The 26102-nt window shown below is 38.9% G+C and overlaps 1 protein-coding gene across 3 annotated transcripts in view; it reads left to right on the top strand.

Annotated features, from left to right (window-relative positions):
* LOC139731121 (N-acetylglucosamine-6-sulfatase-like) overlaps positions 1–25871 on the top strand; it is a 43671-nt gene extending 17800 nt beyond the window's left edge. For 2 of the 3 annotated variants that reach the window (XM_071642004.1, XM_071642002.1), the window contains 8 exons: positions 1118–1216; positions 2463–2630; positions 3599–3681; positions 5085–5203; positions 13505–13707; positions 14895–15011; positions 18443–18553; positions 20110–25871. In XM_071642004.1, the coding sequence (XP_071498105.1) occupies positions 1118–1216; positions 2463–2630; positions 3599–3681; positions 5085–5203; positions 13505–13707; positions 14895–15011; positions 18443–18553; positions 20110–20298 (1089 nt within the window). In that variant the 3' untranslated portion in view covers positions 20299–25871. Of the gene's footprint in view, positions 1–1117; positions 1217–2462; positions 2631–3598; positions 3682–5084; positions 5204–13504; positions 13708–14894; positions 15012–16776; positions 16888–18442; positions 18554–20109 lie in introns of all 3 variants that reach the window. The other variant, XM_071642003.1, reaches the window with a different exon arrangement.
* The last annotated feature ends 231 nt before the right edge of the window (positions 25872–26102 follow it).

Here is a 26102-nt window from a genome sequence, read left to right as displayed (position 1 = left end):
GTGTTATATGCAATTTTGCTGAAATGTCCACAATTCTGTTCAGTATGATTTCACTCTGGATGTAACATACTAGTAGTCCACTTGAACATGGAATGAAATTGCACTAAAAGCAGTATGCTGATTGGTCAAGTGATATGGGAGCGTGTAAAAAACGTCCATACCCGAATTGGCCAGCATAATATAGACTTTGAGAATGGCATTGCTCTCACTAGTAGATGAAAAAAACAGTTTTAACCCGTTGAGGACGAGTCCCGAGTATACTTGGGCAGGTGTCCATGGGAAATGCATGTTTTATAGCAAAATCAGCCCGTCCTCAACGGGTGAAGAAACCACTATAACTTGCCAACTGTGAAACCTAATCTTGCCTTGGGCATGCATTGCAAAGACTCAGTAGCATGGGGAGACATGGATGGTTTGATTGATTTAATCGTCATTCACTGCTCACCATGGTACATTCGAAAACCACGAAAAGCCCTCTTAATAGCAAATGTGTGCATCAAAGCGTACGCGTACGCTCATCCGTAACAGCCAACTCCATTCAAAGTTCTTCAACTGTATTTACATGGAGATTAGTAATAAAACTGTACATACACAATTTATGGTGAAGGGATTCAGGAATATACCCGAGCTGGGCCCACCTTCCCACCCCATGGAATCCCCTCCCTAATAATAATGATAGTAATAGCTGGTTTTTATATAGCACATTTCACACTTGTTAAGTATCTCAATGCACTTTACAGAATATTATTACCCCGGTCACTGGATACATTATTTCTAACCAGCACAGACAGTGCTCACTCTCCACTCCTTGTTGAGCATTCCAGTCAGTCGCAGCCATTTACAGGCACATACATGCTGATCAACCAACATAAGCTTTCTCATCCTACCGGTTACCCATTTATACTCCTGGGTGGAGAGCAGCAGTGCGGACAAAGTGCCATGCTGAAGGGCAAATGTGTCGGGCTTGGCATGGGCTCGAACCCACAAACCATACTACGCTCATGTCGTTCACAGACGAGTGAGTGCTCTTATCCACTCAGCCATGACACCTCATTGAGTCTTTAAGTTGTAAACACATTGTTGGTATCCAGACTATTTCTCTTGTTCTTCCTCGTAGAAATACAACTCGGTCTACTACAACTATACGTTGTCCGTGAATGGAGAGGCTGAGCAGCACGGAGATGACTACCATAAGGATTACCTCACAGACCTGATAGTAAGTTTTCCTGTTGCCTCTACCAAAGTGTGATGTCATAGTCATTCATCGCCATGGAAACTGGTTCTAGACAACCTCACCTGGTCCAAGTGTTTATGTGCGCAAATGGTTCCACCCCAAGCTATAACATAAGACTGTGACATCATCACCTTGGTTCCCTATAATGAGTGGCTGCCTGAAAGAAGCATTGAAAGACATGTTGTATATCAAGAGTTTGATATACAGTCATCAAAAACAACTACAAAAAAAAGTACCGGTATTCAGAATACGACCGACCAGCTCAAAACTCACAATGAGTCACTGATTAGGATTCTTTGTAATAGACCAAAATAGTGATTTGGGTTGACCACCTCAAATTTTTCAAGTTTTTCTTTTCTCTTTTTCCTGGGGAAAATCTGGCAGCTTTATATCAATACTGAAATTAAGATACAAATGTATTGGCAATTTTTCTGGACCATATTTTCCCAGATGTGTGATATCCTTTCACTGGAAAAAACATGTTCTCATTCATAATTCTGCATAACATGCCTGAGTGAATTCAGTCTTTAGCCAAATCCTTCTTTCTCCCTTTTCTATGAAATTGCACCTCCTCACTCTCTCTTATTTCAGTCACTTTGTGAATGGGTTAAAGATGGTCAATGTTTTACAAGGTATCATTTTAAAGCTTTACAGTTTACTCTTTTAAACTATGTAGAAAAGTGGAAATTCATTGTTGCCTACTCTTTGTGGGTTTTGAGCTGGACTCAAATACCCGAATTCTAGAAAATGGTCAAAATCTTAATAGTTGTGAATAGCGTAGGATGATCATTTTCAACAAGTGTTTTTGTGTGAGTGTGTGTGTGTGTGTTTTGTTTTGTTTTTGTTTTTTTAAGCTCTACAGTATACTAGTTAAAACCTTACTGAAAAGTATAATTTCATTGTGGCCTACTTTTTGTGGGTTTTGAGCTGGACTCAAAGGCCGAAATTCATGAAAATGGTTAAAATCTAAACCATGGTTAATGCATATTCTGCGTAAATAGGACTGACAAATTGCCATTGAGATCCCTGCTGCACACGTATACATATGTAGCTCCCTGGGAGCTCTTTTATACTTCTCTGATTTTGATGGGTGAATGTTGGAAGTCACATAAGGGATTTTGCAACTTTCCTTTATTAATGAGAAATTATTGTTGTTGGTATTATTTTTATTGTTACTATCATCATTTTTAATACTTGTTCTGCTAAACCCCCTTTCCGCTCTCTCCAGAACAACAGGTCCATGGCATTCTTGCAGAAACAGGTAAGTGGTGCCCCATTCTTCATGATGCTCTCCACCCCTGCCTGCCACTCCCCCTTTGACTCCGCCCCTCAGTACATGAAGGAGTTCACCAACAAGAAGGCCCCTCGTGGGCCCAGCTTCAACATCCATGCAGCGGTGAGGTGTCCAGACTTTTGTTTGTTTGTTTGTTTGTTTGTATGTTGTTGTTTTTTTTGCACAGTCACGTATACTACTGTTGGTGCTGTACATGTGATGTTAGAGTAACCGTGTTGAATAACTGTAGCTAGGTAACCCTTTTTAATTACTTTCCCAGCAATATTTTGTATGAGTCAACATGACATCAGCAGGTGCAGTGTCCATTTGCCATTTCTGGTCATTTTGACTAAATTATGACCCTGATAATTGTAGCTGTTTGTTTAAAAATGTTCTCCCTGAAAATGGGAAAAAATGAAGTTTGTTGGCAAAATTCAGATTGATTAAAGGGTGTGTACAGTTCTGGTTGAGGTGAGGATTAAGCTTTTAACGTTTTGCGAGATATTCAGAAATCACTCCATGAGATGTCAAAGAGCATGCAATTCTAAGGGGTATCGAAAGTTTATTTGATGAAAATCAGTTTTGAAAAGGCTGTGATATCCAAAAACAAGGTGAAACAAAGAGATCCTAATAAAAGGCGTGGCCTGTCGCCTTTTATTATTATCCCTTTTTTGGATATCTCAGCCATTTGAACACCAATTTTCATGAAATAAACGTTGAATACTTCTTAGAATTACATGCTCTTTCATATTTCATAAGAGGTTTCTCATTATCTCACTTAGGAATGTTCAAAACATGAATCCACACCTCAACCAGTACTGTACAGTCCCTTTAAATGTGATGAAATTTCTGACTGGAATAAAATTCTTCCTCATTTTTTTTTTTTCTATTTTTGGTGTCCATAATCTGCATGTGGCTTATATGGAGGTACGGCCTTATTGTACGCAAATTCAGAATACAGTATATTACAGTATACTGAGTGTGGCTGACCTGGGTAGGGAGAAACATGCTTCTATAGCATGATTAATGAGAAAATTGACAGAATTGACTCATCTCTTTTTTCTTTCTTTCTTCTTAAATTCCACCCACAGGATAAGCACTGGCTAATCAGAAGAGCCCAGAACCCAATGTCCAACACTTCAGTCACATACCTGGATGATGCATTCAGGAAACGGTCAGTGTTAGGTGTTAGGTGTATTTTAGCACTTCACACATCTGGTATGGTCAGTCAGCGCTTGGAAATTAGAAGTAGTATTTGAGCACCATCCTCATTGAGATTACATCAGTCAGTACCATTGTAGGAAATTGTGTGTGTTTGTTTGTTTTTTAATTCACACTCAAATGCCAAGAAAAGAAAACTGAGCAAGCCTGTGACTCAGTGTATCAATTAGTTATTGTACTCTTCTATCCTATCTTTTTTTCAAGAACATCTTTTGTACAGCTTTAAGATGAGGATTGTGCAGTTTTTATTGAATTTAATTTAATTGAACTGAACTGAATTGAAATGGTCTTTATCAAAATGTGACTGCTGACCAGAGGTTTGAATTGCACAGATACAAAGAAAAAAATACATTGGCATCAAAGAAATTTCCAGTGTTCTTGATGTTTTCTCTCCCTCCCCTCCCCCATCACCCATTGACTATTATCATCACTATTATCTACAGTACCTCATCACTAGACCATTCTTCATGAGCACATGTGCAAAATAGTGCCAGTTTAATGACAGTCAAGACTAGGCACATTTGTGACCCTGCACCTCAAAACAAACAAAAAGTCGCCAGACATGAACTTTTAGTTAAGACCATATTCTGAAAGAGCAGACTTTAAGCTTTAAAATGATGTATAACTCAAATCAAATGGACTCTCCTAACCTATCTAAATATTGGAAAGAAAGCACAAACTCAGGAAAAGTGTGAACTGAGAAAAGAGGCTCTGAAGTATACAGTGTCTATTCAAGCACTTAATCTTTACCAAACCGCGCTGGCTGTGCGATGAATGGGACAAAAAACAGGAAGTAAACCACCAGAGTAACAACAATGAAGGGATTATCAGATTAAACTGAAATTAAGCATGCCTCATTAACACATTCTGTCCATAACTAATGCCAACTTTCAAAGCAGTAGCGCTATCCTTTTAAAAGTTATTAGAGTTGAAAGTGAAGAGTGTGGACAAGGTTTTTCAGAAATGAAAAAGGGATTCTAAAGACACACCTAATCACACTATTCTACCAAAAATGTTCGAGATAAACTGCTAAAAAAACACACTTTCCTGCCCGTTTTATGATACCAAATTTGAGCATAATGTAAAAGAAGACCCGCTCTTTCAGAAAAAATGAAAAAGTCAAGTTCGGCTAGGTTGACCCATTTCACTTATGTTCAGTCCTCACGCAAAATCAGTAGGTGCGACTTTATGTTCGTTTTGAGGTGCACGGTCACATTTAGTCCTTTCTTTCCAAACTAGTCTTGATAGAAATTGTGTTCATTTTGCATGTAATTTTCAACTTTTAGATTTGTTATGTTTTCATTCTTGTAATGTGTTGTATTGAAGTCTTTGCTGGTCATCATTTGGTCCTATCAGGTGGAGAACTCTGCTGTCAGTTGATGACATGGTGAAGAATATTGTCACACTCTTGGACAGCCAAAAGCTCCTGGACACCACTTATATCATCTTCTCCTCTGATAATGGCTTCCATCTTGGTATGTTTGTGTGAATGTACATGTATGTAGGTCTGTATGTATGTTTGTCGTGTGTGTTCATACATAAATGTGCAACTGCTTATGCACTGTATAAGCTGTTAATTTCATGTACAGATATTTTCGCAAATGAAGAGGTCGAGGACACTTTCGCGAGATGTTATTTTCGCGATTTTGACACCTCGGCTATCATAAAAGTGCACTAATGCTTGTCAATCTGAGATATTTTCATGTGTCCAACAGTGATTCGTGAAATTTACGAAAATTAGACCCTCGCGAAAAATGACAACTTATACAGTATGTAAATGTGGTATGTGTTGGGGGGGGGGGGTGAATGTGTGGGTGCTTGTACTTGTTTCTGCCTACACAGATGATTGTTTCCGGGTGCATATCTTTGTATAATTATATACATAGACCAAGATATATTTTTAGTGAATTTAAAGGCAACTGCCAAACTAAACAAGGAAGTGAAAACCATTATTCAATCAAATGCTAGAGGAACTAGGCAATCAGCTTGGACATTATTGCCATCCAATGTGAGTATATTGGCCATAAATAGTGTTTTATGAACATGCCAATTTAGATGGAGGGAATAATTTACGTAAAAGTAGATGCCTTGAGTTTGTCAACAGATGTTTGTTTTTTTTAATATTGGATTAAAAAGTGATTAAGTTATTTTGCAGTAAATAAGTTGGGAAAGAGATTATTGTTTAATTCTTAGCGGAATAATTGAGATATTCTCTGGGGAAAATATGGAAATGCTGATCATCATTTAGAAAAGAAAAATATGAAATAAAGAAAGTAATGGCTATTTTCTTTTGTGGCATGACTGGGATGCCATTCTGAGATGCTTGGGAGACTGACAGTGGATAATTTTCTTACATTAACCCATTGAGGACCGGCTGAGTTTGTTACAACACGCATTTCCCATAAACACTTGCCCAAGTGTACTCGGGACTCATCCTCAACGGGTTAAACACCCCATAGCATGGGGATTCATGGAGCAGTAAAGTGGACCCTGTTCTGATATATTCGGGAATCATCATAGCAAGTCATGTACAGCCTTATCACTGATCTCTATGTTAGTACACACACAGCCAGAAAATTTCGATTGTAGTCAACCATTACCTGATGAGCATGCACTTCAATGCATATTTACCGACATGTGGCTGATGGGTGCTAGTCATGTTTTTCAATGTACCCTGGTGGGCAGGGAATGAAGACCAGTTCAATTGGATGGACCACCCATGTTTCCACATGCTACCATGTCTGTTCCCCTTTCTGTGCCAGTGAGTCAGATGTGCACAAATGTCACACAAATAGCTATGGACAGGATATTACTGAGGCATGCAGAGGGTTAACCCTAATCCCACTGGTTTTTTCGAGGGACTTGAAACCACCGGGGGGGTCTTTTTGGCCCCCCCCCTTCAGATCTCGATCGTGGATCGCGCGATCCTCGCGAAAATTTGCGCTAAGGTAGAGGCCAATGTAATCTACAAGACTGTATAGTTAGATTTTTCAAATTTTAATGTATGTATTTTATATTAATTTATGCTAATTTATGCAAAAATATTTTTATGCCTCCGCCAACGAAGTGGCCGGAGGCAGTATGTTTTCGGGTCGTCCGTCTGTCCGTACGTCCGTCTGTCCGTACGTCTGCCCCGTTTTGTTTTTGTCGATATCTCAAGAACCGTGAGGTGGTTTTGCATCAAACTTGGTATGAGGGTATATCCTGGGGAGATAATACTTTGTGTGGATTTTAGGGTCACGGGGTTAAAGGTCAAAGGTGACAGGTTATTTTGTGAAAAAAAGGTTGAAATTTCATGTTTTTCTCCATATCTCGCAAATGGTTCAAGGTATCTTCATGGAACTTAGTATATATGCATGTACCGATGGGCAGTGATTATCTAGGGAAGTTGGGGGTCATGGGTCAAAGGTCAAGGTCAACTCCTCAAAATATCACTACTTTCCTTATATTTTTGCCTATAAATAAAAAAATAAAGCTCCAAGACTTGGTGAACGTATTCTTTTCAATATCCTCAACAATGATATTGAAGCAAAAATTTGGCTTCATAATTATTTCTTATGTATTTTATTTTGTATTGAATTTCTTATATATTTCCTCGTTTTTTTTACTTTTTGTTTTTGTTGGGTTTTTTTTACCTAAATTTGTCGCAGAAACTTCTTAAAGCATAATCAGGCTAAAATCAATCATTATTTATTTATTTATTTATTCAGTTTTCTTTACCCAGGGTAGCCCCATCAGTGGTTTAAACACTGTTATCCTAGGGGGCCCTGCAACAGAATGACAAAATATAACAGTTCAACAAACACAAAATAACAAATCAAGGACATTCCTTTTTACATCATAACATCAACACAATATCAATATTCTATATAAATGAAAAAATGCAAAGTTAATCGTTGACGATAATAATACACAAACTCATATTATTTGAGAAAAAATACCTTAACATTAAACAGGAATATCAAAAATACCCGAATTCTACCCCAAGTGAGATATGTATGCTCTTACGAACGCTTGAAGAGAGGTGGCGTTTCGGACTTCAGCGGGGAGCTGATTCCAAATACATGATGCATAGTGTGAAAACGATTTTTTTCCGGCTTGAGTTTTAGCTTGTGGAATTATGAGACCATTATAACTTGTGTTTCGCGTACGATATGAATGTATGCTACCAAGAGGCGTGATGAGTTCTTGCACATATTCGGGCATGTTGCCATGAAGTGTCTTAAAGACTGCTTTACAAGTGTTCAAACGCCACCTCTCTTCAAGCGTCATCCAACGTAACCTTCCAAGCACCTGGTTGGTTGGCACTGTGTGATCCACTCTCCTTACCACTCTGGCCATTTTCTTGTGTTGTTTGATAAGCACATCTTTAAGGGTTTGTGAGCAGTTTGACCATGCACAAGAACAATAATCAAAATACGGTAGGATTAATGAGTTTGCCAGGATTTTAGCGCTACTTTCGGTTAGGTACTTCCGCAGGCATCTCAGCAATGCTAGTCGTGTGGCAATTTTTTTACAACATTCTTCAACTTGCTTTTGCCATCTCATTGATTCATCCATCCAAACTCCCAGGTACTTATATTCCCTCACTCTATCCAATTCATTACCATCGATTCAAGTTTCAGCCGATCAGCAGATAGCAGTTTTCTTGATGTTCCTATCACCATGAACTGAGTTTTCTTAACATTCAACGTCAAACAATTTTGTCTCAACCACCGGTTTACATTGTACAATTCAGTATTCAGCACGGTTTCAATCTCCTGGGCATCATTTCCACTGTAAAACAGAACTGTGTCATCTGCATATAACATTACTTCACACTTAGTTACTGAATTGGGGAGATCATTTAACATAACTGAAAACAGAAGTGGCCCAAGTATCGAACCTTGGGGGACACCCACACATACACTAGTACTTTCCGACAAAGCCCCCTTTAAGCCCCCGTTCCACTATCACGATTTGGACCCCGATCTGTCCCGATCTAGCAGATCGGGAGAGAGCGGCAAAAGCGTACGAGGATCGGAAGCATCGTAGCAGCAGCGTGTGGAGGTCGGGGTTGGAGCGGGCAGTTTTTCAGATCGGGAAGAAATTTTGAACCGGTTCAAAATTTCTTCCCGATCTCCCCGATCAAAATTGACATATTTTTAATCGTACGGCAAGCGGGGAGAGCGTAGTGACAGCGTAAACGCAGCGGGGAGAGCGTAATGACGGCGTAAACGCAGCGGGAAGAGCGTAACAAGGTCTTTCTGAGCGTAGTAACATCGGCACAAGAACGGGAAGTAATTTTAGCTGTAATTTTCGAAGAAGAAGAAGAGATGAAGAAAAAGAAGAGAAGAAAGCAGCGAAGCAGCTACCCAAAAGGCGAAGCTAGAAAGAGAGACTGCACGTGATGCTGAAAGAGGAGGAAGAGGACATAGCAGAATTTTGAAGAATATGAAATCATCTACAACTGGAGGAAGACGAACTATAAAAGCAAGGACATCAAGAAAAATCCTTTGAAAAATCAGCACGTCTTTGTTTATACAATGCATTGCTGCAAAAGAACCGTGAGTTGAGGAGGCTCTTCAAGTTCAAGTTCAAGTTGATTTATTTCACTTCCAACAAACAAATAATAAAAAATACAGAGAAACGCTCATATATACAGACGTCATGAAATCAGTACCACAATGCGATGAACAGAATAACATTGTAAAAGAGATACAGGCAAATTATCAACAGAGATACAAATAACAGTTACGTCACTGTGGTAAATGCATACAAAATATTGCTGGAAATGGAGGGGACTGCTAAAAAGCAGAGCTTGTAGAATGCAGTCCCCTCATAGAGAAAAATATATAATTGCAAAAAACAAAAACAACAAATTTCCCTAAGCGGTAGCAAAAAAAAAAAAGACAGACAGAGTAATACACACATACATGCACACATACGGACGCACATTAACAAACACACGGCGGCTCTCTTGCAAGGAAAAAATTGATGAGAGGATAGAAAGATATAGTAGTGAAGAAGGTAGTAAGTCCGAGGTGGACAAGGGGGGAGGAGGGGAGAGGAGAGGGAAATGGTGGGTCATAACCAGGGCACTGGAAGGCACAGAAGCGCTGATGAAGAAAGAGTAGTGAGAATAACGAAGCAACAACAACTTTGAAAATCAAAAGTAAAAAAAGAAGAATGAATCTTCGAGGTCCACAGTATATTTCTTCGGTTCTGCATGCTAATACGTTGACTGACTGCTGACCCACAGTCGAATCGGGGTACATCAGGGCACATCGGGCACTTTTCAGCTCTCTGAACGGGGTAACAGCGTGATAAGATCGTATAGATCGTTCAGAGCGTAGATACAGCGTGCATTGATCGGATAACATCGGCAACATCGCACTTACAGCGTAGCTACATCGTTCTAAAGCGTACCGGCAGCGGCAGAGATTGCAATGTCTAATTCCCGATCATCGTAGTAAGAGCGTAGCAAGCACTTGGTAGTCGTAACTGCAGCGTACTTAGAGCATTCTAACATCGTACTGTTTCCAGATCGGCTCAGGTTTTACCCGATCCTTCCCGACCTGAGAAAATTGTCAAATCGTAGCGAGAACGGCATAGTGGAACGGGGGCTTTAATGAGGTGCGCTGTGTACGACCACTGAGATATGAATGGAACCATCTCAATGCATTTCCCCTGACACCGTACATACATAGCTTTCCCAGTAAAAGTTCATGGTCTACTGAGTCAAAGGCTTTCTTCAAGTCCAAATACACCACTCCAGTTAGTTTACCACGATCCGTGTGCCTGTACAAAAAATCACTGAAGTATGTAAGTACTGTATCAGTCGAGTGGTTTTTTCTGAATCCAGATTGTTCTTTCACAAGAAGGTTGTATTCAGTAAAAAAGTTGTGCAGCTGGTTGTGGATTAGCCTTTCAAAAATCTTCATGACTGCCGATATTACGGAGATAGGGCGATAATTGTTCGGATCGTGTTTGTCTCCGCCCTTGTGGATTGGGGTGACCTTAGCCTCCTTCCACTCGTTAGGAATAACTCCAGTTACAAGAGAGAGGTTAAAAAATCTCGTCAAATGTACATGAATAACTGGTGCTGCTATTTTCAACAATCTCAAGTCTATCCCATCAATTCCAGAGGCTTTCTTTATATCAAGCTTATTCATAAGTTCTAACACATCATTCAACTCTATATCATCAAAGTTAAAGACACTCCCACGGTGGATTTTGACTGTACCGGTATCACCTCTCCTCTGTACATTATGATCACACGTTGACATAGCACCAAAAGAAGCAAATATTTCATTCAGTTCATTTACCATTTGAATGGAATCACACACATGTTCTCCTTTAATCCTGAGACTTTCCACAGATGACCTACTCTTGGTTCCAGTAAGACCCTTTAAAATCTTCCATAACTGAGCAGAGTTCCTCCTATTTGCAACAATGTTAGACACATAATAATCTTTCTTCAATGTAAATCGAAAGTTATTGACATGATTTCTGCATACACGATAAGCTTTCCAATCTGCAGTCAGACCACTACGTTCCGCTTTACGCTTCAATCTGTCACGCTGATGTGACAAAGACACATATTCATTGTTCACCCAGTGCGTTTTCTTCCCTCTCATTCTCATTGTGACAACAGGAGCATGTTTGTTACAAATTGCCAAGAACGTTCGTTTCCATAGGTTCCATTGACTGTCTATGTCTAGCTGTGTTTCAGAACAGTTACGTAATAACTGGGAATTTTCAAGATCATGCAAAAAAGATTGTGCATCAAATCGTTTGAAACAACGAAAAGTAATCATTTTCGACTGCATTTTGGGCCGATAGAGCTTCCGTACAACATACACCAAATTATGATCACTGATAGTCTCAGATATGACCTTATGCTCACAAACATTGTTTGGTGTGTTTGTTAGTACGATGTCAATCAAACTCTTGGTTGTCTCTGTGACCCTAGTGGGTTCTTCAATGACCTGTTTCAATCCATGGGTTCGACATAACTTCAACACAAACTGACATTTTGTTTTACAAAGCATGTCATAGTTCATATCCCCTAAGATATACAGTTCTTTTCCAACGCTTGACGCTCTCGATATCGAGTCTTCAATCAACATTTGATAACGTTATCCGAACTAGGGGGGTGGTAATAATCACCGACAAGGACGGTTGAAGAGTTGCGGAGTTTAATTTCAACCCATATAGCCTCTAATCCATCAATTTCTAAGTCTAATCTACGCTGATACACAAGAGTGTTTGAAATATACAGTGCCACGCCCCCTCCATGTCGATTGCGGTCACGCCTCTCTACTATGAAGCCATCGAAACAAATCTCTTCATCAGTTACAGTGTCATCTAAGAGTGTTTCTGACAAAGTAATAACATCAAATGGCTTATCGAATAACTTCTCTGACAAAAGATCATATTTGCCTAATAAGCTATGCACATTCAGATGCGCAAACTTTAACCCATTCGTCCTAGTTCTAGGGTAACAAGATAAAGAGTCACCGATTGTCTCGTCGTGTTGGCTGTAGTCTCTTTCGGAGTCTGCAAGTTGCTGGGAGTAGATGATCCTTTTTGCACCTCCTCTCTTGGATCGCCTTGTTTTCCTCCGGCGGGCGATTCCCAAGTCGACGATCGTTTGCCATACGGACTGTGGAAGCCTCTGATGTACATATGCAGGGGTGTGCGTGCAGATGTTGGTCCTTCCATACGACAAGTCAGCTCTGTGTAGATAGGTGTCTGATGTAAGACTACCACTGGCTGCAGCTCCTTCTCCCTCTATCGGGCCTGGATTTGGGTTGATATCGCCGGCTTGTAGAAGAAGAGACTGGAAGGACGCGTCAGAGTTGGGATAGTAGCATATCCGTACTCCACTGTACTTGAGAAATGTCCATCCAGTGGTTTTTGGTGGACTGGCTGGTTGCAGTGTGCATGAGGTACATGCTTGTCTGTGGTTGTAGCATGTCCCCACACTGCATAAAAGTGCAAGGAAGAAGAATGCACACAAGTTGCCGGGGTCCATTGTGATTGACAGGTGCTATTGTTCACAACAAAAGAATGTCCATTATACTGGTTCAAGGATGAGTAGCCGTGGTATCCTGTCCATGCAATGTGTGGTGTAGATCATGGCCACTACAGTGCTCAGCTCAGGCGAAGACAGCCAAAACATATTCCCAAATGTTTGGTGTGAAGGTAGAAGCTAGATGTCACCAAAAGTATCCAGGAATGTCCTCGAGTTTAAACCAATCACTCACACCAGTCAGAACATGAGGAAACACCACCAAACAGGAATACGAAGCACAATACAGGAGCAGGGTGCGGGGAGCTGCACTCAGTGCGCTGCACCCTTGAAATATTATTTATATTTCAAATTGAAATATTATTTATAAATAATTCAAATTATCAGCCATTTAAAGTAAAAATGTTTATTTTTATATGAATTAATTGCAAAAGCACAATTTACATTGGATTTGTACACAAAATCATATTTTTGAGCAATTTTTGGGTCGCCGAATTTTTTTCAATGGGGTGTGGCTTCAAAACGGTATGCCTGGGAGCAACAAATTTGGTCTCAAAAGTTGCACGATACTTGAAAGAAACAATCCATAAAATGTCGCGGCGAGAGCATCATGCGTTGCGGAATAATCACGCGAAACGTCGAGGGGGGCCAAAATGCCCCCCCTGGTGGGAGTAGGGTTAAAGAGCTTAAATCCTCCTTTGTTCACTTTATTAGATTTTTACCAAAACAAAATTTTTTTCTTCTTAACTTTCCCTTCCAGGCCAGTTTTCATTGCCGAACGATAAACGTCAGCTTTACGAATTTGACATTCGCGTTCCCCTCATTGTGCGAGGGCCTGGGATTCCAGCCGGATCAACGAATGCTTATATGGTAGCCAACATCGACATCATGCCCACGATCGTCCACCTGGCAACCGGAACAGCTCCCTCTGATGTTGATGGCTTGTCGCTGGTGCCACTTCTGGTAAGAGAGAAAAAGAAAGAGAAATAGAGGTTCCATGGTTTATACGCCATAATGAGCTTCTCTGTCGTATATCGTCTTGGCATGACATCTGCAATTTGAAAAGCAGATCGTGGAAAGCCAAATATTGCCAAATTTTCCATTATTAAATATGGGTCGTTTGTGTGTGTGTGTGTTTGTGTGTGTATGTGTGTGTTTTCCTTTTGAGTATCATGTAGGGGTATATTGTATTTGTGACAAATTTATTTTGATAACTTTTGAAGTTTATCTGAATTAAAAATATTTCTGTAAGCACCAAAGATCAAGCTTATGGAACTGTTATGTCTTTCAAATAGGACAAAGAAGATCCAACGAGTAGTTTGCTTTGCAGAATTAAGTAATATGTTACTAATTCAGTCTATTTATATCATACAGCACTGGTGTCCTTCAAGACAATACATTCAATTGCATTTTCATTCCTACTATTTGTACATTCTTTGAATAATGTCACATGCCAATGACAGTTGTGTTTGTCAATGAGAATGATAGAATGAGAAAAAAAAAGAGAAAAATATTCCTAGACTCAATGTACAGTATGTGGGACTGATCATACTATTTTACACCTGTAATGGTGCGAGCAGACTCCAGCAAACACGGACATCCCTTGGCGGGCGAAGATCCTACTGGAACACACTGGAGAGGGTAACCTCACCGAGGACAGTCCTGGATGTAATGGAACAGTTGGTCTGAGTTTAAGACTTCAATGATACCGGAGACATTCCTGGTCTGCGCTGTGCCCTCAGTGCTTACATTTGACATGCATCCCTCCACTGCAGTTTAAATGTGACATCAAAAATACAGTGTTGTTACGTTTTATCATATAACAAATGGATATGAGGGTGCCCTCTAATCTAAAGACAGTGATGTCATTTTTCAGGTTCTTGTCTGATCCTCAAATGTATCTTTCTCTCCGTCTTTCTGTCGGTCTGTTCTCATCGTCTTTCTCTCGATCTCTCTTTTCCAATTTGACACATTGTCATCCGTCTACCTGCTGATTTCTCTGGGCCGTCAATGTCTCGTACGTAACTATGTTCGCCATCTTGCCAAACATTTTTCATATCAAACCCTTTCTTTGTCTCTATTTATCTCTTATCCTTGCCTCCATCCTTCTTTGCGATCATCATCATCTCCGGCGTTGTCAAATACCAAAGGGGTCCAGTAGAGGGAAGTCGACTGCAATTCCCTGGAGGGACAAGGTTCTGATTGAGCACAACGGGGAGTATCGAGCGGCTGGCTACCGTGGCTGTCCAAACACAGAATTTCTAGATGTAAGCAAAGCTTCCGATGTTGAATTTATTCCAGAGATAAAGGGCAGAATATTTCGGGGGGAGGGGGGAGCAAATATCACAGCATGGGGACTAAATGACTTTACATGTGTTATGAAATTTATTCACTGTAAATATCTTCATGAAAAGTACACGGATGATATGTCATGTATTTTTAGCAAGTCTGGATTTGGGCACAACTTTTTTGGCTCTATTGATAAAGAAACATAAACAAAACAATGTGTACTTGTATTAGTGACCCTGATTGGTCGATCTATTTTTGCGAAGAAGAAGAAGAAAAAGAAGAAGAAGAAAGTCAAATGAGCAAACAAGCCAAACAATTTGATTAATTCTGATACTTCAGAATCCATGGTTTACAGCAATTCAGTGAATTGTGCAGTAAATTCATGGCAAATACACTTATAGTGTAACTCTGAGTTAACAGGTTAAACATCATGAAATAATTTTGTATATATACTCGATATAAAGTGGAGTATTAAAGGAAACAAATTTCAATACTGAAATAGATGTGCATCAAATGTCTTCTAGACATAAATTGCTTTAGAACGTACAGTAGTCATGTTTCCTTGCTCTTTAGCAGGTAGTTTAAAGGTTATTCTTGCAGATTTGTAAAGCAGAAGGAAGGAAGAAATTCTCATTGTGCATGCTCCTTTGTGAAACAATGGTATTCTGTGTCTTAATAATCTATAAAGTGAACATGCTGTGTAAAATGTAAGTTGGGGCATTTTCTCCCACACTAGGAGAACAAGTGAAGAGAAATTCATCTTCAACTTTTTCCCAATTTTATGCCACAGTGGATGCCTAGATTAACAAGTTTTTGAATCATGTGTTGAAACAACAACAACAACAACAAATGTCTTGCAAATCATTGATTTTCACAAAAAAGAAAATATATGAACTTATTTGTTTTGTAATTATTATGTTTTCTGTAATTCAACAATGTGTTTTTCAGAGATTTGGTCTGAAAATAGGAAAAACCTGAAAAAGTTATTTCAATTATGAATAATATTGACCATAATTCTTTTAAAGCTTGCAAAATGCATCACAGCTTTTTAGTGCCCTAATATCACTTTCATGCATGATTTAGCACACATATTTGCTGTTGCCATTTGCTATGTCACCATCGGTGTCTTTTAGTGACTACATATATTTTACCTATTATTTTTTTTTTGTTTTGCTCAGTTATCTGCTTTTTCTTTTACTGCTGCCATGTATTCCTGTTATTGTTTTTTTTTTTTTCATTCATCACAAATGACACTACACATACATCATTGGTCTTCTATGTTGCTGATTCATTCATATCATGTATCGGGCCCTTTAGATATTTAGGCCCTGTACATGTCAGTATAATCTTAGTCGTATACACTGATGTGTTTGCTATTAAAAATTACTGTCAGTATGAAACAGTTTCTTAATAGATTATGAATATATTCTTTTTATGGCCAGTCTTTGAACTGTTAGCAAGAACAAAATTATGTAATGTGTATTTTTTTCCCCTCTCCTTTCACTTATTCTAAGCAAGTCTTTGCCAGGAAAAAAAAAAGAATGTCCAAGTAGATATGGTTTAATTTCATTGCTTGAGTGCTGGTGCACATGATATCTGCTTTTGTGGTGCTAGAGGCAAATCACGTTTTCTTTTCTTTTGTATTTCTCCGTCTGCACTTGCCAAATCCTTGCAAACTCTTGCCCCTTTCCCCTTGCCCCGCTGCCCATTCCTACTCTCTCCCACTTTGCAATGCCCTGCCAGAACTGCCAACCGTCCTGCGTCTGTGAAGACAGCCGAAACAACACGTACACCTGTCTGCGCAGCATTGCAGACGGGGACAGCTCCATCTATTGCGAGTTCAGTGACAAGGAGGTACAGTAAAGCTATGCTAAGCGGTTCCCAGCAGCCCCACCAATTGGGGTTGCCATAGCAGTGTTGTGTGGAGGATGAAGACTCTACTGCCATCAATTTACAAAGGCTGACTGAATCTAACCTACTGTGTGAAAGAAGAAAACCCCAAAGACTAGATCAAACTAATATTTTTGTACATGTTTATAATAAAGGAGATCTAGACTTGTTAATTGAAGTTTAACGTAAATGTGATTTGAATTCAACTTATGGTTCTGTTAAGCACTGACTGAAATAGAATATAAAAAGTCCATGGGTTAGATTTATTCTGCCTTTGTAATTTTGGGTCTATCAAAGTCAGATCCCAAGGGCGGAGGTACAGAAAGTGGGATCTTGTACCTTGGGCGCAGTTTCCCTCATTCATAGAATTCTTTTGAGAGATAGGATGGCCTGTAAGAAATGAAAAAAAAATGTGAACATCTGAAATGAGTCCAACAACAAAATCATGTCATCCCAGTGTGATATTTAGTTGAAAAATTTATGGCACATTTTGACTCCTCCCACCCCACCCCACCCCCACCCCCAGTTCCACCCTACCCCACCCCCAGTTCCACCCTAACCCCAATTTCTAACATTTAACATGTTGGAATATCAAAAGGAAGATGCTCTACCTTTCGTCTCTCCTTCAACCTCATGAGCGGAGAGAGCCACAGACCCTGCCCCATGTCTGCACCCACTCCATCTCCTAACTGACTCCCCTCTATTATTTCTTCTGCCACTGCACCCAAATGGAGCAAAAAGCTGTTATTTTTTTGGTTTTTTAACCATTTTGTCTATCCTTCACTCCATCATACTTTTTTTCTTTTTCCTGCTTTGTTTTCTTTCTCATCTGCTTTCTCATTAGCAAAACAGCTGAGAATTATTTAATACTTTCTCATATTTATGAACTACTTTATATGAGCTTCAGCTGGTTGTTCATTGTTAATTTTAGTAATAACATCGAGACACAGTTATTACTGAAACTCAAAGGTAACTGCATGCAGGTAGGGTTTATTTTGCACAGACAAATCATAATTCAGAAAAAAAAAAGAATGCTCCAAAACTTGTCAGCTTCAGTAACTAAATTTATCATGTTTGTTTGTTTGTTTGTTTTTCTGTTGCTCTGCATGTATATGTGCTTCATTTGGGAATTCAAATGACATTTTGTTCCTTACTTTTTCATTTTCTTTTGTTTTTGCTTTGCTTGAAAATGTGTCTCATTGAAAAAAAGAAGAAGCATGAAATAATCTTCCACCCCTATCTTTGCTTGTGAATGTTTCTTATAAAAAAAAAAAAAAAATGCATAGAATGACCTTTCACTCTGTAGTGCTTGGCTAGCAGGTTCTAATAATTAATATACCCAGTGCTTAAGGAAGAATTCATTGTCAATGCTTCAAATACCACCCACACGCACACACAAGAAGAAAAAACTTCAATACCCATTGCCATCACTGTTTTAAAAAATTAACAAAAAAAAGGGTTTTTTTTCACCCCAGGAGGTTGTGATTCTCCATTTGGTCCTCTTTCTTTTTTCAAGCAGACTTGCTATCCAAGCTGTGTGTGTGAAGATGGCAGAAACAACTCATACACATGTCTTAGGACCATGTACAGCAAAGAGGACTACAACTACTGTAACTTACGAGACAAGGAGGTACAGTCTGTACTTGTCCATGCCAGCCAGCAGTTATGCCACAGATAAATGAAAAGTGCTGGCATTTGTGGCAATGCTAGCTATGGGCAGGAAAGTTATTGTATGGCAGACTTGCTTAACAAAAAAAAAGAAAAAACAATCTTGAATTGTGCAGTTTGTGTAAGCCTCAATTTACAAATGTTATCTTTGGGGGTCACGAAGAGAAATTGGATATTTGGAGCGGAGTGTGACTGGCAATCAATTAATTTAGCTTGCTTTTCAATGCAGTTGTCATGCAACATCTTAAGAATAAGACATGTTTGTTTCCTTTTTACATGGGGTAGACAGGAAGATGCCCAAGGCAATTACAAAATGTTCTTCAGAAGTCAAGTGAATATATATAGCTTCTTGTCTCCGAGATGTTAATGTCTTCAGGACCCAGAGACAGTTTAGATTGATATAAAACACAATAACATACTATTTGCTTGAAATCAGAGAGGGCTCAGAAAAGATAGCCACCTTTATACAATGTTTGTATGTCTTGAATATCTTACTGTGTGTGTGATATGTCTCTTTTTCCCCCTGTTCTGTCCTTCCCTTGCTGACTTATGCTATCAACTTATGTTTCCACCACTCCACTCCACTCCCCTTCCCCCTCCCCCCTCCATTATTTGATCCAATGTCTGTGCCCCTTCTCTATCTGTACCATTCCCATTTAACCAAGCCCAGGCCCATTCCCATTTTTACATAATAGCCATGGAGTCTCATTTGTAAGGAAAACTGCCAGCAGAGAAACTTGACCCATTATGAACTGTTGTGTTCAGCATCTAGGTTTTTTGTTTTGTTTTGTTTGTTTTATCCCCAATGTGCACTGGATAACAGACTAGAGTAAATTGTGAAATAAGTTCCAAGTATATTGTGAGAGTATACGAACAGAAATATGATTTATACCTACAGAAGGAATATTTCATTTCTTCAAGGCTGCATATCTAAGGCACGATTTGCAAAGTGGTATTCAAAGCTCTGTTAAACCCTATAAAGCCCAAGCAATTTTGGCCCTTCCTAGGCCCAAGGGGACACATTGTGTCACCCTTTATAATGGCCTTATTATTTGACATTCACTGTCATATTTGGCACATGGCAACTGTTAAGAATATTCAACAAAGCTAGATTATATCATTATGTTAATATGTCGCCAATTAAAATTCAAGCAAAAGTCACCAAATTTGTTTGAAATTGAGTTACGGTATAAGAGTGGCAAATGAAAATATGGTGGGGTCAGGGGACAATGGGCTTTACCGCGTTAACTATTGTTAGTAGGGTAAGTGAAATAAGGGCTGTCACATATTGAATAAAAATTTCATCAATCTATCATAACAAGATTATATTGAGAGTATTACGATAGATCTGTACTTTTAACTGAGAACTTATAATGACCATCCATGCTTCAGTAAAGCAGTAGTTCTCATTGGCAAGATATTATGTTCTTTTCCCCTCTCGGTTTAGTGGAATATGTTTGAAACTCTTGTGTGTATTTGACTTGACCTTGACTTAAACCTCCCTTTCCATCCCCACAGAACTTCCAAGAGTTCTACAACATGACCGCCGATCCGCACCAGCTCACAAACTTCGTCGGGAAGCTGGACCCCAAGTTCGTCGCTGACCAGAACGAGAAGCTGATTCTTCTCAGCATGTGCAAAGGTCCCTCATGCAGACAGCTTGTCCCCCCACCCAGACGGGAAGGGAACCCAGCTGACGTCATATGAAAGCCTCTGTCAGATCTCTGCTGTTCTTTCCCCATTAAACCCCTTAAGTTAGATGCTATTCACCCATTATAAAGTCGTGGAGTAACCTCGCTGCCAAAATTGCTGGTCTTAACCTCAATAAACTGGCAACCACAAACTTTAACTGAATGACTTGTTATATGCCATATATTCAGCGAATGCAATATTTCACGAATTTGGACTTCCCAACGTTTTCGCAAGTGGTTAAATTCACAATTGCTGGAATGCAGCAATGAACAGGAGAAATGAGTGCATGCACATTGCATTAATGTCGAGATCAGAGTTAATAATTTTGTGTGTTTTTAAATTTGCAACACCCGACTCACAGAATTCGCAAGAATAAAAACCTCATGAAATGTTTGGCATATACAGTATTTACAGATGAAACTGATTAGATGCATTCAGGTGTGATGCACAAATATTGAGTTTAATATTTCAGCATTAATGGTGATTTAAGGATCAACTATTAATCATACTGTGTACAGGCTTTGCATAATTCTGCAATATGAGTGCATAATAGTACAATATTTGTATATGACCAGAACAAGGACTTAGATTGAGAAAAAGAACATTTCTGTTTTACCTTTTCAAATAATATTAATTAATGATGAGAAGCTTTGGTCAAAAAGAGGTAGCATCAAACCACAAAATATGGTGTTGGGGACTTTTCTAATCAGTTCTGATATTTTATGTTCTTGCCTGTAATAATTTGAGTGGGAAGTTTGGTCCTATAGCAAAGACTGGTTATGCTTCATGATTTGTTTTGATTCATTATCATCACATACAGAATGCAAATGTATATAATCTAGAGGTTCTAACTTTGAATTATCATTTATTCGTGATTATAAGCATTAAAGAAGACATGATTATTACATAATTGGTAGCTGAGATGCACAAGATGTTACTACAAATGGGAAGTTTTAAGACACCTTAGGCGGAATATTCCTAGAATATTTGCTTTATTTAATATTTTGTACTGAAAGTAGAACTTGGTTACAAAACCTACTGACCTTTCTGTCTGTAACAGAAGTCTTTTGTCATGTGGAAAGGAGTAATGCTATTCCTTTCTGGTCTTCAGAAGAAGGTTCATACGTTCACACTGTACACTGTAGATACCATGGCATGGAAGGATAATGGTTTATGCGAGTATCCATGAGTGACACAACATATACATACTGTATGTCTTTACCTGGCAAAATTATTTTCATCAGTGTAAATGTATTAGCCTTCAGGCTGTGAGCAGCCCAGTTACATCTCCCACTGGTAATATGAACACTACTTCCCCGTGTAGTTCTACAAATGCATGTTCTCTCAGAGTTGCCATGCAGAAAAAAGAGGTATAATGTACCACAGTGTGATGTCATTGCCATTCATTGCCTTGGAAACTGGTCCTCGACAACCACAACTGGCGCAAGTTTTTATGCATGTACCAGGTTTCGGCCCAAGCTTTGAAAAAAGAAAAACCCACAATGACATCATCACTTGGGTAATCTGTTTGCAAGAGTAGGAAGATTTGACAGGAAATGACAACTGATGTGGTGATTGTGCCTCAGCAATGCTGTGACCTTTTGATCACTGATCGTTTTATGAGCCAAATGTGTTGTTGTTGTTTGTGACTAGTCGCCCATTGTCAAATGAAGAGGTGGATATGTTTTATCTGACACCGCAAGCAAAAGTGTGTGCAATAAGAGTTCCAGTACATGTACCTCTTTAAAAAAAAAAAAAAGATTAAAAAAAACCAAAACCATGAACTATACCTTGCCTCTTAAATGGCACCAATGCCACCCCCCCCCCCCCTTTACAAAGGGCAAATACAAGTACATGTATGCCTTCTGTGATGACAGAATCAAGGCATGATAATCTCAAGCTATCATGTACAGGGTGCTACAAGTTTTGACTGAAGTGAAGGCTATGGCTCTGTAGCTAATTTTGGGAGGAGATGGTATGAAGAAATATGCTGCTACCTTTTTAACATGAGGCTGCTGTAGAGCAAGCTGTTCACTTGTTAAAGCCAGAATGGCAGTGATACTCTAGTAAGCAGGCATGTGGAAATACAATGTATTTGCTGGAGTGAAGGATGTAAGAGCCCTCTGTGAGAAGAGCATAATGTGCTCTGTATGGTGTACACTAACTTGTCATGTAACTCGCTGTAAGGAATGGGTACTTGTCACCACACAACTACCTAAATGTTTTGATTTCAAATATAGGTGGAAACTTCAGCAATGTCCCAACATCTTATGGCTAGATATATACAAGTATATACACGTAGAGCCTACAATATGATATACTAACAGGCCGACTTGGCTTTGCAAAGACTCCTAGGCATCCCTGTAACAGAGGCTTGATTGTGACAGCTCTTACTGTGTGTTGGCCATCTCTAAGCTGGCTAGATTTTATGCTACTTAATAGTAGTGGACTAAAAGTCACTAATATTTATTCTTTGAGATACAGTAGTTGTAGATGTAGATTGAGCTATGTGCCCTGTGAATTTGATTTATGTCTACATATACCAGGAGTGCTTGGGTCGCTGAATCAACCTGATTAGATACTTTCAGCTACTGTAAAAGTTGATATTTTCGCGTGACTAATTTTTCGCGCTTGGCCGGGTCGGAAGAGTTTTGCGTGTTTTTAATTCCGCGGAATCAAGACATCACGCACAGTCACATATGGCAAGCAAAAATATTTGCGTGCTTTTATTTTCGCGCTAGTTTCTGGTTGCGCGAAATGCGCGAAAATTTGAACGCCGCAAAAATTTCCACTTTTACAGTATGCTATCTTCTTCTGGCATGGTAGGGTGAATTATATGCAGAGATTATGCACTTGGCATGAGGTAGACTTGCCACAGGTTTAGTTTTTTTTTGTAAGTTTGTATGTCATTCATTGGTGATTCTGCACAAGCAAAATTTAATGTACAATTGTATCTCAGTTTCATCAGTTTGAGCTGCCATCATAATTATTACATGCAGGTATCCTTTTGTGTGTTTATGTGGTTCTCCATTTTACCCAGGTACAGGGTAGCAAATCAAGAAAACATGTGTGTATACAGAATTTGGTCTGCAAGTTATTGAAATATACATTTTTTTTTTTTGCTCTAAATTAAAATACTAAGCAGACCCCCCGACCACTCTGAATTTGAAGGAAAGAAATTGAATTGTGACCATTTCCAGCTCTTGTTTCAATAGAAGTTTTCTGTTTTTCTTGATAATTTTATTACACACTCCTATGGGAACCGCTCTTTCTTTCCTGCTTTTGAACAAAATCATCCCTATTTTTGGGTCAGAAAGACTTGGTGGTCTGACTAAGAATTCACTATAGTATCTAACCATGACTTTTGATGCTGTTCTTTCAGTTCTTGCAGTATATCTGCTTTTACCATGTCACATTCATAATTGGAGAAGACTTGCATGTATTTAATATAGTGTATTTCTTTCTCGGTCAGTTACACCCTTCTGCACCTAGAAATTTCTTGCAATGTCAGTCTCTCCCGACAGAAACAGTAAATCTAATGATATTTAGCTTGGGCTTAAACAAGTTGATTGTATATTTACAGAGACTTTGTAGAGCCAAGTGACACGGAAATGGAATGCACTCCTTAACTTTCCCATGCTGCTCCTCTCACACACAAACACACATTTAAACAGCGGCAGCAGTTGGCCGTTTAATGATTTTTATTTTATTTTTTTTTGCTTTGCTTTGCTTTGCTTTGTTTTGTTTTTTTCTTTTCTTTTATTTTCTTGAGATGGGCAGCTGCAGATGGTTCAGGGGCCAAAGGTTTAACAGAACAATTTTTGTCAATCTTTTCTCCTGCTCAAATTTGTTTTCAGCACCAAAATTGTGCAGTGTTTGCCTTGTGTGAAAGACTTGAAAATGTAAAATTTGCTCTAGATCTCAAACAGAGTTTTTTTCCCTTGTTTGTGTGTGTGTGTGGGGGGGGGGGGGGGGACTGTCTCTCACTTTGCATAACCAAGTATAAGTGGTGTCTAATTGCAGTTTTACTTGACAGTACCTGAGGAGATGAATATGCAAAAATTTATTCTTTCAATCATGCTGGAGAAAAATATTGCAGTAATTATGTTTGCCAAAGAGTCTAGCAGTAGGTAGGCATTGCGCCTGTATAAATGACCGATTCGACCTTGTTCCCAGCTTTGGATACCATGGAAATTTACAGCTCCCAGGTACTCATGAGCAGGTATGTAAATGAGTGGGTAGGTTATGAGCTTCTATAGATGCCATGTGACTGGAAGTATCTTGTGTCGTACGGAGAAAACTTGGCGAGATTCCACATTACCAAAGTCACAATTCAAAATTTCATGGGTGGTTAAAGAGGCAGGATATACAAAAAAAATGTAGTAGGAACTGTACAATCAACATCTTTGGACTTTAGCTCATGATGCTTCATACACGTTTTTGGAAAAATTAACCAAAATTCTACAAGGCTTAGAATCTGGTGATGACTCACTGCAATCTTAATGGCCCAAATGTGAGTCATGGACCGTGTTTTGTGATATGTACATGAAAAGAATTTTTAATTTTTTAAAATGTTTTTTAAGATGACTGGAAGTCAACTAAACGCATAAGGAGAATGAATGAAAATAAACAGAAGATTTAGGTTTGTGTATGTCTGTGTGAATGCTCTGTTTGTTTCTCGGCCTCACTTCCAATCTTTTTAAACAGGAAACATGGTCAAATGCTCGATTTGCAGGTTGTGGCCACACGCAGGCTGTGACATTCATTGAAACTGGGACTGTGTGCAAAATGAGACCTGTCGCTTCTGAGCTTGCACAACATGTTTGTAGTGACATTAGGCTTGAAAACAGAACAAGTGGCAGATGCTTTGAAATGTGTGGAAGAGATGGGATTTTGGCATTAGTTTGTATTACATGTATATCCCTCATTGATTAAATCCTATTTGGTGATTGGTCTACATAACATCATGTGACCAAACCTAATGTTGCTATGATGTTGATGATGACGGTGCAAACAAGTTGCCAATGGAGAAAATTGTGCTATATCATTATGACATTAATTTTGTGGTATAGTGCACTATACCATGAATGTCATGCATATATACAATCAATTTTTATTTATAGTATGTGTATAGGGATATTAGTATCAGATTTATTTCTATTTTAACAATTTTACTCTCTTTTACAAATGTGTTAGAGAAATATTAAAGAAATGTGTCATGCACTGTTTTGTGCCACTAAAGCTTTCGGTGCTTCAGTGGCAGGAATATAGCACTATTTTCTATTCATTTACTATTTTATTTCTATTTTAACAATTTTATTTCATTTCTATTTTAACAATTTTACTCTCTTTTAAAAAATTTGTTGGAGAAATATTAAAGAAATGTATCATGCACTGTTTTGTGCCACTAGTGAAACTTTTGGTGCTTTGGTGGCAGGAATATACATGTAGCCCTGTTTTCCTTGAGGCTGCACCCCTCAGAAAACAATGCTATTTCTGCCACTGCGGAATTGACACTTCCAACCAGAGCCTCTCGATGTATCATGCATTTGTTTGATATGCAAGTGCAAAAAAGAAAAGAAGAATCATGAGTAGTGGTATCTATTCATTATCATGAATGTAATGTAATTTGTAATTGGTGACATGTATGTTACTCATGTCTAATTTTATCTGAGTTTCTTGTAAGTTCCCATTTCTCCATCTGTAGATGTAATGATGTGGAAAACTTGCAGAACTTGCCAAAAAGAGACTATAATTGGTTCATATCATTTCTCTTACCTCTGAGAAAAAGACTATGAAAGTTAGGGAAAGACACAAAA

Source organism: Diadema antillarum, unplaced genomic scaffold (genome assembly GCF_040938485.1).
Source record: "Diadema antillarum isolate AM-2024a unplaced genomic scaffold, OU_Dant_1.0 seq00000358_RagTag, whole genome shotgun sequence".
NCBI classification, from domain to species: domain Eukaryota; kingdom Metazoa; phylum Echinodermata; class Echinoidea; order Diadematoida; family Diadematidae; genus Diadema; species Diadema antillarum.
This window is presented reverse-complemented; position numbering and strand designations above follow the sequence as displayed.